At 37.2% G+C, this 16,924-nt stretch overlaps 1 protein-coding gene across 2 annotated transcripts in view; it reads right to left on the bottom strand.

Moving 5' to 3' along the window:
- The window catches only part of trpm3 (transient receptor potential cation channel, subfamily M, member 3), a 162,648-nt gene extending 145,932 nt beyond the window's left edge, over positions 1–16,716 (bottom strand). For both annotated transcript variants that reach the window (XM_067408415.1, XM_067408412.1), the window contains exon 1: positions 16,540–16,716. In XM_067408415.1, coding sequence (XP_067264516.1) covers positions 16,540–16,716 — 177 coding nt within the window. The remainder of the gene's footprint in view (positions 1–16,539) is intronic.
- Positions 16,717–16,924: the final 208 nt, after the last annotated feature.

The following is a 16,924-nucleotide window of genomic DNA, read 5'->3' on the forward strand; positions in this document are numbered from 1 at the left end:
TTTAAAGACTCCACAGCAAGTCATATATTCTGAACAGCACAGCGATCTGCCAACGTTTGAATTCCTGGGGCCGCTTGCACCAGCTGGACGTACACCTGGTCGTAAGACTAAGCTTAACGTAAAATGCGTTTTAAGTCCTGCGTAGAATTAATACCTGTTGCACCATCTGGGCGTAGCGCACGTCTGAGACTAAATCTTACGCCTAGTCAAATGTAGGTGTAAAGTGAGAAGTCTTGACTTGTTTCCATGGTGAAAATAAAGATAAATAAAAACATTGAGACAATGGGGCGTCTGGTATACAGGCTACACGATCAGCGGGCTTTCTGGTGTGAAAGAGTAATGAGAGACCGGACAAATCTGCTAGATATATATGGAGACAGATAATTTATTGAAAGGTTTCGTTTCAGCAGGTTTCGTCTACGCTAAGCGTACCTGCGCCTAGTCGTAGTTTTAGATGGTGCAACAGGTGTAAATATTCATCGGAAAGCTGGATGTCCAGCGTAGAGCTTACACCCAACTTTTTTATGTCCAGTAGTGTAAACTTGGCTTAAATGAGGACATTTTGGACCTCAAGTGCAGGCAAACCTGTACAAAGTTACACAAAACAGACATGCGCACACACACACAATGTTTCCATGTTTTATGGGGACTTTCCATAGACATGATTTTTATACTACACAAAACTGTATAGTCTATCCTCTAACTCTAACCCTACCCCTAAACACAACCCTCATTTAGTAAGATCTATAAGCTGTTTTCCAAAAAATGTCCCCACAAGGTAAATAAACGTCTACTATTACTATGTCTAGTATTGCTATCCACAATGTGGATTTACCAGGACCACACACACACTTTAAGGAGCAGTGTTAGTGGATCTTTGATCACTATAGCAACAGACTGCAGTGTTTAACTCCACTTTAAACTTATATTGCACCATTTAAAAGTTTAGAGTTTAGTCTAGTTTAGAACTGTCCAGTTAGTCAAAATCTTTCACTAAATAAAAACTTTAATTAAAATTACATTATCTCCATTGCTACTTCTCTTTTCTGTAGCCTACTGTACCACTAAATATTCTTTTGTTTCCTTTCCTGTATTTCCTTTTATTTCCATCATTCATTTTCTTCTTTATTTCTTACTTTCCTAATTCTCTTCTCATTCGTGTCATTTCCTTGTCTTCCTTCCTTTCTGGTTTTATTTTCTTTCCCTCCTTTCTTTCCTTTGACTCTTTTCCTTCCATTCCTGTTAATTTCATTTACCTGTTTCTTATCTCTCCTTCCATATCCTTTCCTTTAATTTACCTAGTTTTCTTTCCTTATTCCCTTTCCCTCATTATTTTTGCTTTCTTTTCATATCCTACCTTGTCTTTATACACTAAATACAGATATGTTTTGAGGGGAGTTCTTTTTTAAACAATAACTGCAATATTTCACTGTCAAGTGCAAATTGTAATTGCATAAACCTTGACTACATAAACCTTCAAACTGAAAGTCTGCCTAAAGCTCCAAACTCCACAAAACATCTGACCTATATACATGCTTTATTTTTATTTTTTTACTTTTGTCAAATACAATAAAGTAAAAATATGCTCCTTCCATGCAGTATTTAATATTCAGGCCCCAGGCTGTTTTACAACTACATCTTCCCACATGAAATTAAATAGTTCAGAATATTGTTCGATGTGGCTGAGTATAAAGCGCACAACGAAGGAGAATATCAAACACAACTGTCTTTATTAAAGGTGCCCTAGAATTAAAAATTGCATTTATCTTGGCATAGTCAAATAACAAGAGTTCAGTACATGAAAATGACATACAGTGAGTCTCAAACTCCATTGTTTCCTCCTTCTTATATAAATCTCAGTTGTTTAAAAGACCTCTGAAGAACAGGCGAATCTCAACATAACACCGACTGTTACGTAACAGTCGGGGTGTACGCCTCCAAAATTTGCATATGCCAGCTCACGATCGAGGCATTACACAAGGGCAGAACGTCTGGATCTGCACAGCTGAATCAACAGACTAGGTAAGCAAGCAAGAACAATAGTGAAAAATGGCAGATGGAGCAATAATAACTGACATGATTCATGATATCATGATATTGCTAGTGATATTTGTAAATTGTCTTTCTAAATGTTTCGTTAACATGTTGCTAATGTACTGTTAAATGTGGTTAAAGTTACCATTGTTTCTTACTGTATTCACAGAGACCACAGCTGTCGCTATTTTCATTATTAAACACTTGCAGTCTGTATAACAGTGTAGCATTAGCCGTTAGCCATGGATCACAGCCTCAGAATCAATTGTAAACAATATAACAGTATACAATACTCACATAATCCAACGCATGCATGCAATATGCATGACGAACACTTTGTAAAGATCCATTTTGAGGGCTATATTAGCTGTGTAAACTTTGTTTATGCACTGTTTAAAGCAAATTTAAGGCGATTTAAAGGGACCGCAACCTGAATCGGCACATTTCTAATTATGCCCCAAAATAGGCAGTTAAAAAAATTAATTAAAAAAAATATATGGGGTATTTTGAGCTGAAACTTCACAGGCACATTCAGGGGACACCTTAGACTTATATTACATCTTGTAAAAAAAACCTTCGATGGCACCTTTAAATCCACTAGCAGAAACACTGGAAATATAATACAAACAACCACAAAACATTAACGAGAATGGACAAAGGAACAGATAGAAACTCAGGGTATAAATACAAGATGCAAACAAAGGGAACTAACAATGACCAGCTGAACAGAGTGACTAATCAATGAGTAACCAATGAGACAAATGAGAACTAAGAGAGGCAGGTAACAGAATGAAAACAGAATACAAATGTAACAGATATACATTACACAACTTGTTTTATTTTTGAACCAGGTCCAAAATCACTCTATGCTAGTTAATACGACTTAATCAGCAGGCTTGACACTTTCACATAATTAAAAGCAGAAGAAAGAAAAAAAGAAGACTCTTTATGTCTCTCAGTACTTTTTTTGAGCAACATTCTTTCCCTGTAACTGTAATCCATTTAATTTCTGTCTCAGCTCAGACAGGATAGCAAGTCTCAATGACACACATACATGCCCTGAAAGAGGCCTTCTGTCAAGAGTAGCCTTCTGTCAAGCTAAGGAAAGAAATTTTCAGCCTTTAGCAGCCAATTAAAGTCTCAACTAGCACCTTTCACCTCACAGACGTGGGCTAAAGAAAAAAACATCGCATTTAAGAACAAAATAAACTGTAAGGTTGCAAAGCAATTAGTGCAGACTGTCTTGTTGCTCTTATTGAGTCTCAGTAACTCAACAGGTTTGAGTCTCGGTCTGAGGGCAATTACTCATAGACCGTCCAATCAGAAGCTCTCAAATCACAGCATCTCACACAGGTTTTCAGTTGCCAGTCAAAGGTGCCATCATTAAAGGCTTCGTTATTAAATGGTGATGCTTTTTGAGATCAAAAAGCTTTTTTAGAAAGAGAAAGTGATAAAAGAGAAATGTTGAATATAATAGTCCCTATAAGCAATTCAATAGTGTCAAAGACACAACAAAGGCCTAAGACAGACAAAGAGGTTAATGGAACAACGTTGGCAAAAAGAAAAGGACAGTTTTGTGAGTCATTTGATATGGCAGTGGAAAGGAAAATCCTAAGAATGACATGTGGATCCCTACAGGGACAAAGGACTAAAAATTGGCAGGTCTGGACAAGAGCAATTCCCACTAATCTTATAAAGCTAACAAAAGAAGAAATTAATCATTTAAAAAATGCCAGTGCAAATTTATGACTACTGTATGCACATCTGAGAAAATTATTTCATATTAAATGCCACCTCAATGACATTCAAAACTCCAGAATATATAAATATAGTGTTTGTTCAGAGCTACAAAAGCCAAAAACTTTGAGGTAAATATTTTATGTAAATGTTACAGCACCATAAAACAGCATTCACATAAATTAAAAATGAATTGATTCAGTTATTGCTTTGCTTTATACTATAAACAGCATTGCTCATCTTAACAGGTGGTTTTTATGTGGTCCTGTGCTGATAAATTACCACATTTATTAAGATCTTCAACTCTGCAGGCTTTCAGTGTGAAGCCTGCGACATTCTTGCCTCAATCTCCCTCGGTCTGAAATTTTGTTGGACTAATAAGGGCTGCAGCAGGATATGAAGACCACTAATTGGCCTCTCTGAATGATGCAAGACTTTCTGTCCTGTTGGAGCAGATGAGCTGATTAGGAAATGTAAAAAAAAAAAAAAAAATGTCTGGTACAATTGTTATTTAAATGTGGTGACATTCCTTTTTACCTTCATTATGAAAATTGCAGTGCTTCACAAATGACTTCCTGTGAATATGCAAATATATATAATCTCTGACAATTATTCGCCTTAGTTAAAAAAATCTGCAGATGTCCAATCACTCTACACCAAACACACACACACACACACACACACACACACACACACACACACACACACACACACACACACACATTTACTTAGCTATTTATCTAAATAAGGACATTCCATAGACTTTTACTGTTTTTATATAGAGCTAGTTATAAATAATAATATAATATAACTCTAACAATTAGGGCTGTGAATCTTTGGGTAGACAGCGAATTGTTTCGATTCACAATTCACAGGTGTTCGATTCGATTCAAGAATGATTTTTGCAAATTCATAATGATTCGATTTGAGACGATTCACATTAAAATTCGATGTGATTCAATTGATTCGATACAATTCTGCATTTTCATATGCATTCATTAGGGTTATTGAAATGCTTCCCCCAATGTGTCTTCTTAGTCAGGGTGCGAATTACACAGCAGCCTTAAAGGCAAAAAACAACCTTATGTCCATTGTTAATGTAAGTTCATGTTAGTTCTTAATGATGCGACATAACTTTATTTTAATTGCCTAAAAATTTTCTTTTGTGGAAATTTATATAAGCCAAAATTTTAAAAGGCTTTAAAAGTATTTTTAGTTCATGTTAACTATAGTGTAGGATAGTGTGAATGGCTACTAGTGGTTAAACGGATCGTTGTTGATCAAGTTTAACCGCAATAGAGTGAAAAGTTATCATTTGCACGTGTTTTGTCTTGCTAGTTTACACATTAAATAGATATAAAAGCATTCCAGCGCTACAAGAGGCAAAAGAGGATTTAATTCGGTATCGCACGCCACGCTGTTATCAGGGCGCACAGACGCACATACATGCAAAGCTTGCGCGCACACACAGACAAAGAGAGAGGCACGTTTCATATAGCTCGCGAACTCCAAATTGATTTCTCTTTCATCTTTCCTCAGTGTACTTGGATGAACACATACACGCATTATGTCAGTCAAAATACCCCTCTCTGTAAGTATTCTCGTAAACACATTCGGTTATGTCTTAATTGAACGATCTGAAAATTCGGATGTGTATCTATTGGATGTGAGCGTGCATGGGGTCTTACTCTTAAAGTGACAGCAACCTATAAATACCTGCTGTTGTCTGTAATGTAAATCAAACAACAAAACGCAACTTTAAAGGTTCTCTAAGCGATCCTGAGCGGAGTAACTTCCTGTTGACGTTCGAAGTGTTGTCAAACAAAACAGAGGCTAGCTAGACCCTCCCTCCGCCTCCTCCTCCCCTCCCATCCGTGCTTCCTGAAACAGTCATGAACGCGCATTTAAAATCATTCTTGGCGGTTATTGGCTGGTTATTGGTTATTACGTGGTCCAGGCTGCACCAGTTTGTTTTTGTTGCCGTTTTCGGAGCTTGTGGCGACTACAGAGACCGTGTTTTTTTACAGTGTGTTCAGGGGACAGGCAGCTAGTGGATAGTGAGGAGATGTTTGTTGTATGTGACAAGAAATGTTTTGGCCTAAAAACGCGTGACATCGCTTAGAGGACTTTAACAAGGATTAATCTATATAAAATTTATACAGTGAACAGTGTTGTTTTATATTATTACATTTCTGTACATGAAAATTAATACTACAGTTAGACCTTATACTTTATTTGTAACTTTAAAATGGTGTCCCCCCCCAAACCCCCCCCCCCCCCCCTTTGGGCTGATCTGAAAAATGATCCGATAGATATTGATAGATAAACCGCACGCTCTTATTTCAGTGTTGTTTATGTTGTAGTTATTTCAGCAGTTTCCTTCGCACATTCAGTTTAACAACATAAAGTTAAATTTCATTTATCATTCATTGGAATTATACTTATGCATTTAGACACTTACATTATGTGTTTGCTCCGTCCATGCATTAAATGCTCGCCCTTGATAAGCGGGGTTTTACTTCAACTGCTAAGGTAATGTCAATGGTATGACCCAATTCCATAAAACTTTTTTTCCGTAAAACTTTTTTACGTATTTTATCTTATATAAAATAATGGTGACGTTTCCACACAATGACAGCTTTATCAATGGCTTGATCGGTTTGACCAATAAAATAACCAATACAATTCTAGACTGTCTAAATAAAAAAAGTTAAATCAATCAATCAATCCATAAAATAAATGCCACAAGTGTAAAATTTTAGCATTTTGCATTTTTGCAGATATGAATGTACAGTTATGCAGCACATTATAATGTAAAGTATGATATTCAGGAATGGATATTCAGTTTGAGAATTTAAGGTTAACTTTAAAGTCCCCTATATACTTCAAGCAAACTTCTTTTTCGTTCTTCGTTTAGGGGTAAAATGAAGTTCAAAATGCATGAGCTGCGCTATTTTGTAATCGAACATCTGACACTGCCCACACTGCTGAGAGTGACGGTTAGATGAATATGTAAATACATGCTGTACACTTTCTTCACAGTAACAAAATAAACACAACAAAAATGAGAAAACAGCAAGCTTTTTTTTTTTTTATAGAAAGCATAAGAAAAGCATCTGATCATAACATGGGTATATTAGCACGAGCTCTGCAAATTAGAATTCCAGTCACATTCATTTAGATGTTTATTCAATAGATTGTTTAAAAGCAAGCAGCTTTACAGTATCAAACACGAAAAACAGTGTCAGTGCCTCATTTCATCAGAATCATAATTTCATTTTGTACTATAAAGTGGCTATCCTGTGTGTTTATGTTTTCACCCGTGGAGATCTTACCTCAACGAACTCTACAGATCAAATGAGTCAGAGAAGACTTCCACGCGAATGAAGGCCTCAGCGCACACCTCCTATTACGTTATCATCACGGACCAATGGTGGCATGAAGGTTTTTTGCAGCTGGAGCGAACTTTTCCTGAAAGTTCGCTTTGGCAAGCCGTTTAGAACTTCTAAAAAGAACACAAAACGAACTTCGTTTTGGCCTGATTTTGTTCGAAATGAGGTCACCTCAGTTCATTCTTCGATTTCGTTTGAAGTATATCGGGGCCTTAAAGGGATAGTTCACCCAAAAAATGAAAATTTGATGTTTACCTGCTTACCCCCAGGGCATCCAAGATGTAGATGACTTTTTTTCTTCAGTCGAACGCAAATTATGATTTTTAACTGCAACCGCTGCCGTCTGTCAGTCAAATAATAGCAGTGATTGGGAACTTGAACAATAAGAGTCAAAAAAACTTCCATAGACAAATCCAAATTAAACCCTGTGGCTCGTGACGGCACATTGATGTCCTAAGACACGAAACGATCGGTTTGTGCGAGAAACCGAACATTATTTATATAATTTTTTACCTCTAATACACCACTATGTCCAACTTCGTTCAGCTTCCGGCTAGTGAGGTCTGATCGCACTCTGACAACGGAAGTGATGTCTCGCGCTCATTGAAGTATATGGGCGAGACATCACTTCCGTCTTCAGAGCGCGTTTTTTGACCTCACTAACAGGAAGCTGAACGAAGTTGGACATAGTGGTGTATTAGAGGTAAAAATTATATAAATAATGTTCGGTTTCTCGCACAAACCGATCGTTTCGTGTCTTAGGACATTAATGTGTCGTCACGAGCCGCAGGTTTTAATTTTGATTTGTCTAAGCAAGTTTTATTTCCTGTTATAGTTGAGGTTCCCATCTACTGTTATTTGACTGACAGACGGCAGAGGTTGCAGTTCAAAATCATAATTTGCGTTCAAATGAAGAAAAAAAGTCACCTACATCTTGGATACACTGGGGGTAAGCAGATAAACATCAAATTTTCATTTTTGGGTGAACTATCCCTTTAAGGGATGGCAAATGTAATCTAAATGTAAAAACAGAGGAAATGGGCCACTGAATATCCAATATCTTGAAATAAAAATGTAATATTAAATAAAAGTTCAAATAACACTGCAGTCTGGGCCTGGCAGTGTGTTTATTGTTACAAACAACCACTATAAAAGAAATGGGACATAAGTGCCTGTTACTAATAAATTTTTTTAAAAAAACTCCTAAGTCTTTAAAAATACACCTTTTATCTACATCCAAATAAAGGGGCTAATGTAATACATTTCTATAAATCCATAATCATTCCTGTCATAGAATTAAACTTTTTTCTAGTAAACTGTAGATAGAGCTAAAAATGACCTTTTAATAACAACAAATATCTGTATCTTGGCACAGCTTACACAATGGATCTATTTTCATAGTATGGCACCCCTGATCCCTGAGCTGAGTGCAACTATGCTAACAGAGAGCGAGCGGAGGAAATGCCACACTCACTTGACATAAATTTTACATTAGCTCCCTTTGCCAAGTGTGTTACCAAGGCAACCTGGCAATTAGCAGCTAATAGGAATAGTGCAATAAAAGCAGCACTGCACTGTATAAATATAATGGTGTTTATTACAGTTCTCTTATTCCCTTTGACCACTTTAAAGGGGCCATCCACACTGAAATGAATAGATGCATCAACCCTGGGGCACTCCAGCCATTCCGAGATGGGGGATACTAATGTGGAGGGCTGGTTGAGGCAGGAGTCAAATGCTTTGCATTTATTTTTTGTCTTACTAAGGGTGATCTCTGGGCAAGCTCTGGTAGACTCACACAAGCTGGGGGTAAATACTTCCAAGATATATCAATCTGCCACATGTACACTGATTATTTGGTTTGTTGGCCGTTATTGATAGATACACCATCATCTGTTTCGAGACAATCTGTTGTGCCATTGTGTGATGGGATAAATGGGTTGTTTTAAGGGTAGAGACAGACTCTGAGTAAGCTAAATAATTGTACATATACAGTATATATATATATATATATATATATATATATATATATATATATATATATATACCCAGACAGAATGGGTAGTGATCAGAATTATTGGCACCCTTGGTAAATGTAAATATGATCAAAGATGACTGTAAAAATAAATCTGCATTGTTTATCCTTTTGATCTTTATTTGGCCAAAACACATTGGTCACAATTATTGGCACCCCTAGAATTTTTTATGAGTAAAATATCTCTGAAGTATATTCCCATTCATATTTACATTTTTTTTAGCACACCAGAGTGATGATATTGTCCAGCCATGACTTCCTGTTCCACAGTAGTATAAACATGAGGAAACACAAAGGCCAAATTCCCGTAATCATTCATCACAATGGGTAAAACCAAAGAATATAGTTCTGATGTGCAGCAAAAGATTGTTGAGCTTCACAAAATAGAAATTGGTTATAAGAAAATAGCTAAAGCATTGAAAATAGCTAAAGCATTGAAAATCCCCATTTCCACTATCAGGGCAATAATTAAGAAGTTCCAATCAACTAAAGTTGTTACAAATCTGCCTGGAAGAGGACGTGTGCCTAAATTGCCCTAATGAGCAGTGAGGAGGAGACTTTGAGTGGACAAAGACTCTCCAAGGATCAAAGTTGGAGAATTGCAGAAATTAGTTGAGTCTTGAGTCTCAGAAAGCCTAAAAAAATGATCAAACAGCACCTACATCACCACAAGTTGTTCGGGAGGGTTTCAATATAAATCCTCCTCACTCATCCAGAAACAAACTCCAGCATATTCAGTTGTCAGACACGACTGGAACTTCAAAAGGGACCGGCTTCTATGGTCAGAAGAAAAGAAGAGCTTTTTGGCAGCAAACCCACCAGTTTGGGTGTGGTGCACACATGGATAAAGAGTACCCCATGCCTGTGGTTAAATTTAACACTGGATTTTTAATGATGTGGGCCTATTTTTCTGCTGGAGGTCCTGTACATCTTGTTCAAAACCTGACCGTTTCTGCTAGAAATCCAATAATGGGCCGTGGTTGGATCTTCCATCAGGACAATGATCCAAAACAAACATCAAAACCAACACAAAATTGTGTCTCTGAGCACAAAATGAAGCTTCTGCCATGACCATCCCAGTCCCCTGACCTGAACCCTAAAGAAAATGAGTGAGGTGAACTGAAGAGAAGCAGCACCAGCATGGAGCTGGGAATCTGGAGGATCAGGAGAGATTCTGCATGAAAGAATGGTCTCTGATGATCTCTTGTCAGGTGTTCTCCAAACTCATCAGGCATTATAGAAGAAGAGTCAGAACTGTTATCTTGGAAAAAGGAGGTTGCATAAACTATTGAATAAAAGGGTGCCAATAATTGTGGCCAATTTGTTTTGGATATAAACGTTTATTTCATAATGTGACTTTCCCCCCACTTTCAATTCTTTTCCTTTAATGAAAGGTTAGATTTTTGCTAATTTTATGAATTATTAACATATTTACCAAGGGTGCCAATAATTCTGACCACCATTGTAGGTATTTAAGTAAATTATCATATATAGGTGGAGTAAAAATCACAAAACACAAAACTTTCATTTTTGGATGAACTGTCCTTTTAATATAACAAAGACTTTATGAGCGGTTAAAGGGGAGATTCAGAATGAAACAACCTCAAATAGATTAAAGCAACTGCTGTTTTTGTGCCTAATTACAGAGGGTGCAGCCAGTTGAGGTAATTAACTTTTTTTTTAGGTGAGCTACGATTAAATATGGTCACGTTTAAATGTGTGATCAAATGCACATCGTCAAAATTGTGATTATAACCATGTTTTTTTTTTTTAATCATGTTGTGTCTGATACCATTCTAGCAACAGGCTCCCTAGGTCCCTGCGGTGACTGGGTTTTGAGAAAAAAAGCTTTTATCGAAATACACATAGGCAGGAGTGCGAGCTCATTAATTCACTGAGATGAGTGCTGGGTTCTGTTAGGCTTTTTCAGCTGTCAGAGACTCTCCCTCTCTGGAGGCCAGTCGGCTATACCAGAGGGATGACCATTCCAATTCACGCCTGTTATTTCATCTAATGCTGAGGGGCGGTGATTTGAGACCTAGGCACCTGGGTTATTCTGCAGTGGTATTGTGGGTTGGGGAAAAGCAGAAAAAAAAATGAAATATTGTGTTAAATAAGACAGAAATACACTTTTACAGGACTAAAAAGTCTACACAATGTATTTTATACAGATATCTATCAGGTATAATTCATTCATTGAATTCAATACAAGTTAATCTCAATAAAAAAAAAAGGAGGTTATTTTGGGTTACAGAACCTATGTTTACATAGACACCTTTTACTTCAATTGGAATTAATTTTACATGGACTCTAAATAAAGTGATTGGGTTGATGTGCACGTCACAATCTGATTTATGACACTTCATTCAACAACAACAGCTCGTTTCGTGCATCAGACGCCATTACGGCATTTCAACGTCATTGCACATGTGCAGTACTTTCCAGTTTCGGTTTTCAATCCGATCAAGTGTTTACAAGTCCTCTCGATCGGATTGGAAAATGTTTAAACCACCCCTTATAATCTGAACAAAATTTTAACCAGATTTGGCAAATTCATTCCGACTAGCAGTTACATGTGACTTTTTTTATTCTGACTGTGCTACTAGTCCAACCAGATGATTAGAGTCCATGTAAGCACAGCTAGTGAAACATTTACAATAGAAGTGAATTAGGCCAAAATGTAAATGTAAAAATACCTTCACAAGTATAGCCATGAGACATAAACCAATATGAGTGTTAAGATAACTTCAGTGTGAAAATATCACTTAACATTTTCTGTGTATAGTTAGATGCCATGATAATGTTGCACATTATTGACTGTAAAAAATAATGAGAACTTCACAGCACACATAATGCACACATTTTAACTGAAGAATTGTAATAATTTTTCTTAAATAAAATTTTAAGCTTCAAAATTCTGCTTTTAAATCTTGCAAAAATTGGCCCCATCAATTCAATTGTATGGGACTAGTCTAATCATTTTTGTGATAATCAACATTATGCTGTAATCAACACAAATGCTGTCGATTGAGCTTAACTTGTATTAAGCCCAGAACATTCCTTTAAAGCTAATTAGGGTTGTGACTTTGCCCTATAAAAGCACAGATTACAGTTTTTTGAAGTGACAGGAAGTGAAATCACTATAATTTAGTAGTATTTGGTTTTGACTAATTCAAAAAGCATCTGAACTTTAGTGACATATCTGTAACCATAGTGGGAAGTCGACAGTAAACATGCTAGGCGATATGTGCGACAGTTGCTATAACAACCAAAGTAAGCCACATCCGCCAGGCTTAAAGCCCTGTGGTGGTAGCACAAAATCAGCCCCCCGAGGTTGTACCGGCTCATTCCAAACTCTGATCTGCTCCTGTTTCAGTTGCCCAGTGTAATGCTGTTTAAGACTGCCTTAACACCAACTGGGCACAAGATTTTCTGAATGTTTAAGAACAAGAAAGTCATAAACCAGTCTTTGTAGTCAAACACAATGGGACACATATCTGGTGACTCCAGGGTAAAAGTTCAAACTGTGAATGAACAGGGATGTGATGTGACTAAGTGCACTCTGAATCATCCACACGTCCAATTTATGCTTAACATTATCAAACCTTAAGTCCACAGGGATTTCTTTAGGACTCAAACAGCATGTAACACATGAAAGTACAGAATATTGATTGGGAATTTCTATACTTTAAAACGCTATAGCACTATCCCCTTTAACACCTCCCACTGAGATAAGCCCATATAAAGAAACAAAGATATATAAATGACACTGTTACCAAGCTACAGTTGCCAAGTTCTGTATCCACACATTCTCATCAGCCTCCTTTGTTTCAAAACCAGGTTATAGAACAATTAGCCTGTTTGAGCATTTGTGTTGGCATGTACACGCTCCTCACTGTTTGCTCTGCCACTTAGTGCCTAATGTCCGGCTTGCCAAGCATGAAAGCAAACTTTCTCCAAGTTGGGATATAAAACCGTAAAACACCTCAAGGTAACTGTTGGAGTCCCTTAGACCTGATACATATTTTATGAAGGTACCTGAAAATTATCACAGATACGTTTAACTCTTCACAATTCATAACGCAACACAAGTACATGGTGCATTCCCAGAACTTCTTTGTGTTTCTCACATTAATGTCTTCCTAACACCATTTGGTGACACATTTGTTTTCTTTTTTTTTTGTTCATTTTTCTCCTGGTTCTTCAGCGGATAAGTATGAGAATGTCTGTATTAAATTAATCTAAATATCTTGCATCTTAAAGTCTAGAGCCAGTGGATATGGACAGTTTTAAAAGACTAGATGTGTCTTAAATTTGATAAAGGTTTGATTAAAAAGACAATCCATAAGATACACAAAGTGGAGTCGTTTCTATAGCAACATGACCACAAATAATCTCACACCCACCCACCTAAAGATAATACTGTTAATACTAATGTAGTATTTAACAACAGAGCTCAGGCATAAAACGCCAAGTAAACACTTACTGTATGGATTTGTAATACAAATCTTGCATTTAAATATACCGTGGATAAACTTACTAAATAGTAAACTTGCTAAATGATTGTGCCTCTGATTTCACTTTAGAGGGCTTTGATATACTCTAATACCATCTTCTTCAGTCCTTAAACTAGTCCTTTTTTCAGACATGCATCAATGCTTCATAGATTTTTTATCATGTTAAGTAAATTTCCCAGGTACTGTATTTTAATTATTTTTTACATCCATATATAAATTGCATTTTTTTTAACATTCAGAACAGCACTGAATGGAAAGTTGTGTGTTAAAATGGCCTCTAAGTCACTGCATATTAAAATAATTGTGGAAAATTCAGAATATTTTCAGTTTGCATAAAATACTGTTTATAGGCTACTTAAAAATGCTACTCTGCTACAATTCAACAGCCTAATTGCGGCTGCACTGAAAAGTTCTGTTTGTGTCTAAGCATACATGTTTTGGTGTGTACTGCAGTTGTGCCAGTAGTTCAGACTACCACAAAAGACTTTTTATAAAAGAATTTTTATAATTGCTAGATTGATTTTAGCTATATTCTTTTATATTTGGTAGAAATGTTAAGTTAACTTTACAAAAAAAATGTTATGTAAATGTACACACACTCCATAAATTCATTAACACACTTTTGCTGGAAAATGAATGTAAAACATTACTGATTGATTTGTACTTTTCAACACATTCATACTGATGCTTTCAAAACTATCACTAGTAATTCATGCAATTTCGACAAAAAACTCATCTAGCCTATTAGATAACATTATCTTGATGACAAATAAGCAGAATTAGCAACAACAATGCAGAATGCCAATATCACAGAAAACCAAACGTTTATATTTGCGAGGCACAAAAATGGATGTACAAGATCAATGAATTTAAAACTTTGTGGCCATGGTAGCCGAAAAGGTAAGTGACTGTCTTGTCAACTGGGCCACAATTAAAGGAACACTCCACTTTTTTTGAAAATAGGCTCATTTTCCAACTCCCCTAGAGTTAAACATTTGAGATTTACCATTTTCAAATCCATTCAGCCGATCTCCGGTTCTGGCGGTACCACTTTTAGCATAGCTTAGCATAGTTCATTGAATCTGATTAGACCGTTAGCATCGTGCTTAAAAATGACCAAAGAGTTTTGATATTTTTCCTATTTAAAACTTGACTCTTCTGTAGTTAAATCGTGTACTAAGACCGACGGAAAATAAAAAGTTGCGATTTTTTAGGCTGATATGGCTAGGGACTATACTCTCATTCAGGCGTAATAATCAAGGAACTTTGCTGCCGTTCCATGCAGCAGTGCAATGATATTACGCAGCGCCCGTGAGCCCCTGCTTGCACAGGGAACGTTTGTGAGAGACGCTGCTTAATATCATTGCGCCTGCTGCAGCCATGATACGGCAGCAAAGTTCCTTGATTATTACGCTGGAATGAGTATAGTTCCTAGCCATATCAGCCTAGAAAATCGCAACTTTTCATTTTCCGTCGGTCTTAGTACACGATTTAACTACAGAAGAGTCAAGTTTTAAATAGGAAAAATATAAAAACCCTTTGGTCATTTTTAAGCGCGATGCTAACGGTCTAATCAGATTCAATGAACTATGCTAAGCTATGCTAAAAGTGGTACCGCCAGAACCGGAGATCGGCTGAATGGATTCGAAAACGGTAAAACTCAGCTGTTTAACTCTAGGGGAATTGGAAAATGAGCCTATTTTCAAAAAAAGTGGAGTATTCCTTTAAATCCTTATTGTTGAAACCTGTAGTTTGTTTGATCGTCCGACATAAATAATGTTGTACTGGAAAATTGGAAGACACTTTGGACTATAAATCCAAAAACACTAAAACACACTCACAGACGTTTACTTAGCTTAGACTTTGATTGTTTTTATGTACAGCTATTTATAAATATACTAACATTCCCTAACAGAAAATTTTCTGCATTTTTACATTAAAAAACTTTATTTAATTTTATACAGTTTTTACAAATAAGTAAGTCCCCAAAAAGAGGTTTTGTCAAATTTAGCCCAGTTCTGGGTATAAATTTATCCCCAAAAATATAGGCACACACACACAAAATACAGTTACTTATGTTTCGTAAAAAAATACAGTATCTATCACTCTAGCTGTGCAACTGGAGTTTGCAAAAAAGTGGCAAACAAATCTTCTGTGTGTGACAGATGGTTTAGAGTGTCCTTCAGGGCACACTCCTGTGCTTAGCAACAACTGACCCACTGAGTTTCCCCATGTTATTGATTCCAAATCAGATAAAATGAGATCAAACATCAGGGGGTTGGAGTTTTCTTGCTGGAGCTGAAGCATGCCTGAAATCTTTGACTGCAGAGATGTGAACAAAAATGCGATTTCCCCCCACTTAGCACATGAAGTACATGGAGTATGTAACAATGCATTTCATATCAGATAACAATAACAACACTTCCCAAATGGCACATGGTCCTGGGAGAACACTTGAATATGGTATATATCTGAGCAACAACAGTTTCAACTTTCTCTCTCTCCACCTATCTAGTCTCACTTCACGCATATGTTCTGTGTGTTTGAAAGCATCATCATTATAAAAAGCTTTTAGTGGTCACAACGTGTTACACTGAAACTTTCCACTGACATCCTCCGAGGCAGAAGGGGAGCTTTAGATTCCCACCTGCTTAAGCCAGACTCTTTCCTGCACCCCTCTGTCCATCTCTGTGTGATCCCATGCCCTCGTTCTCTACTCTTCCTCCCCTCCATCAGCGGTCCCTCCCCTGCACCCACCCTCCTTGCTCCAAATTCAACAAACCGGGGAAGACGGAGCACAAACAGAAGCTGTTCCGCTTCTTACCAGTGCTTGCTGTGAGGCCAGTCCTGACCTCTTGGTAGACCCCTGTCTGGAGCTCAGTCTCTTCCAAGACTCTGAAAAGCGCCCTCTGGTGGAGGGGCGTCCGGGCCCCTGCGCCTCCTCCCTCGTGGAGCTGACCTTGAAGCCTTCTCTCCTGCCCTCCCACTTTCTTTTAGTCATAACTCTGAAGGTTTCCTTGACGACTCTGGAATGAAAGCCACGGAAACAAGGAGCCCTACACTGTGATGATTCGTCTTCCTTTAAAACTCTATCCAAGTGTCAGGGCATTTCTTTCCTGTTCTTTTCTTGAACAGAGAAGCAAAAGAAGTGGATGGAGTTTGGCTTCTACACCCTGTTGCATGTGGTCCCGCTGCTTCAGTGAATGTAG

Source organism: Chanodichthys erythropterus, chromosome 13, assembly GCF_024489055.1.
Source record: "Chanodichthys erythropterus isolate Z2021 chromosome 13, ASM2448905v1, whole genome shotgun sequence".
Lineage (NCBI taxonomy): Eukaryota > Metazoa > Chordata > Actinopteri > Cypriniformes > Xenocyprididae > Chanodichthys > Chanodichthys erythropterus.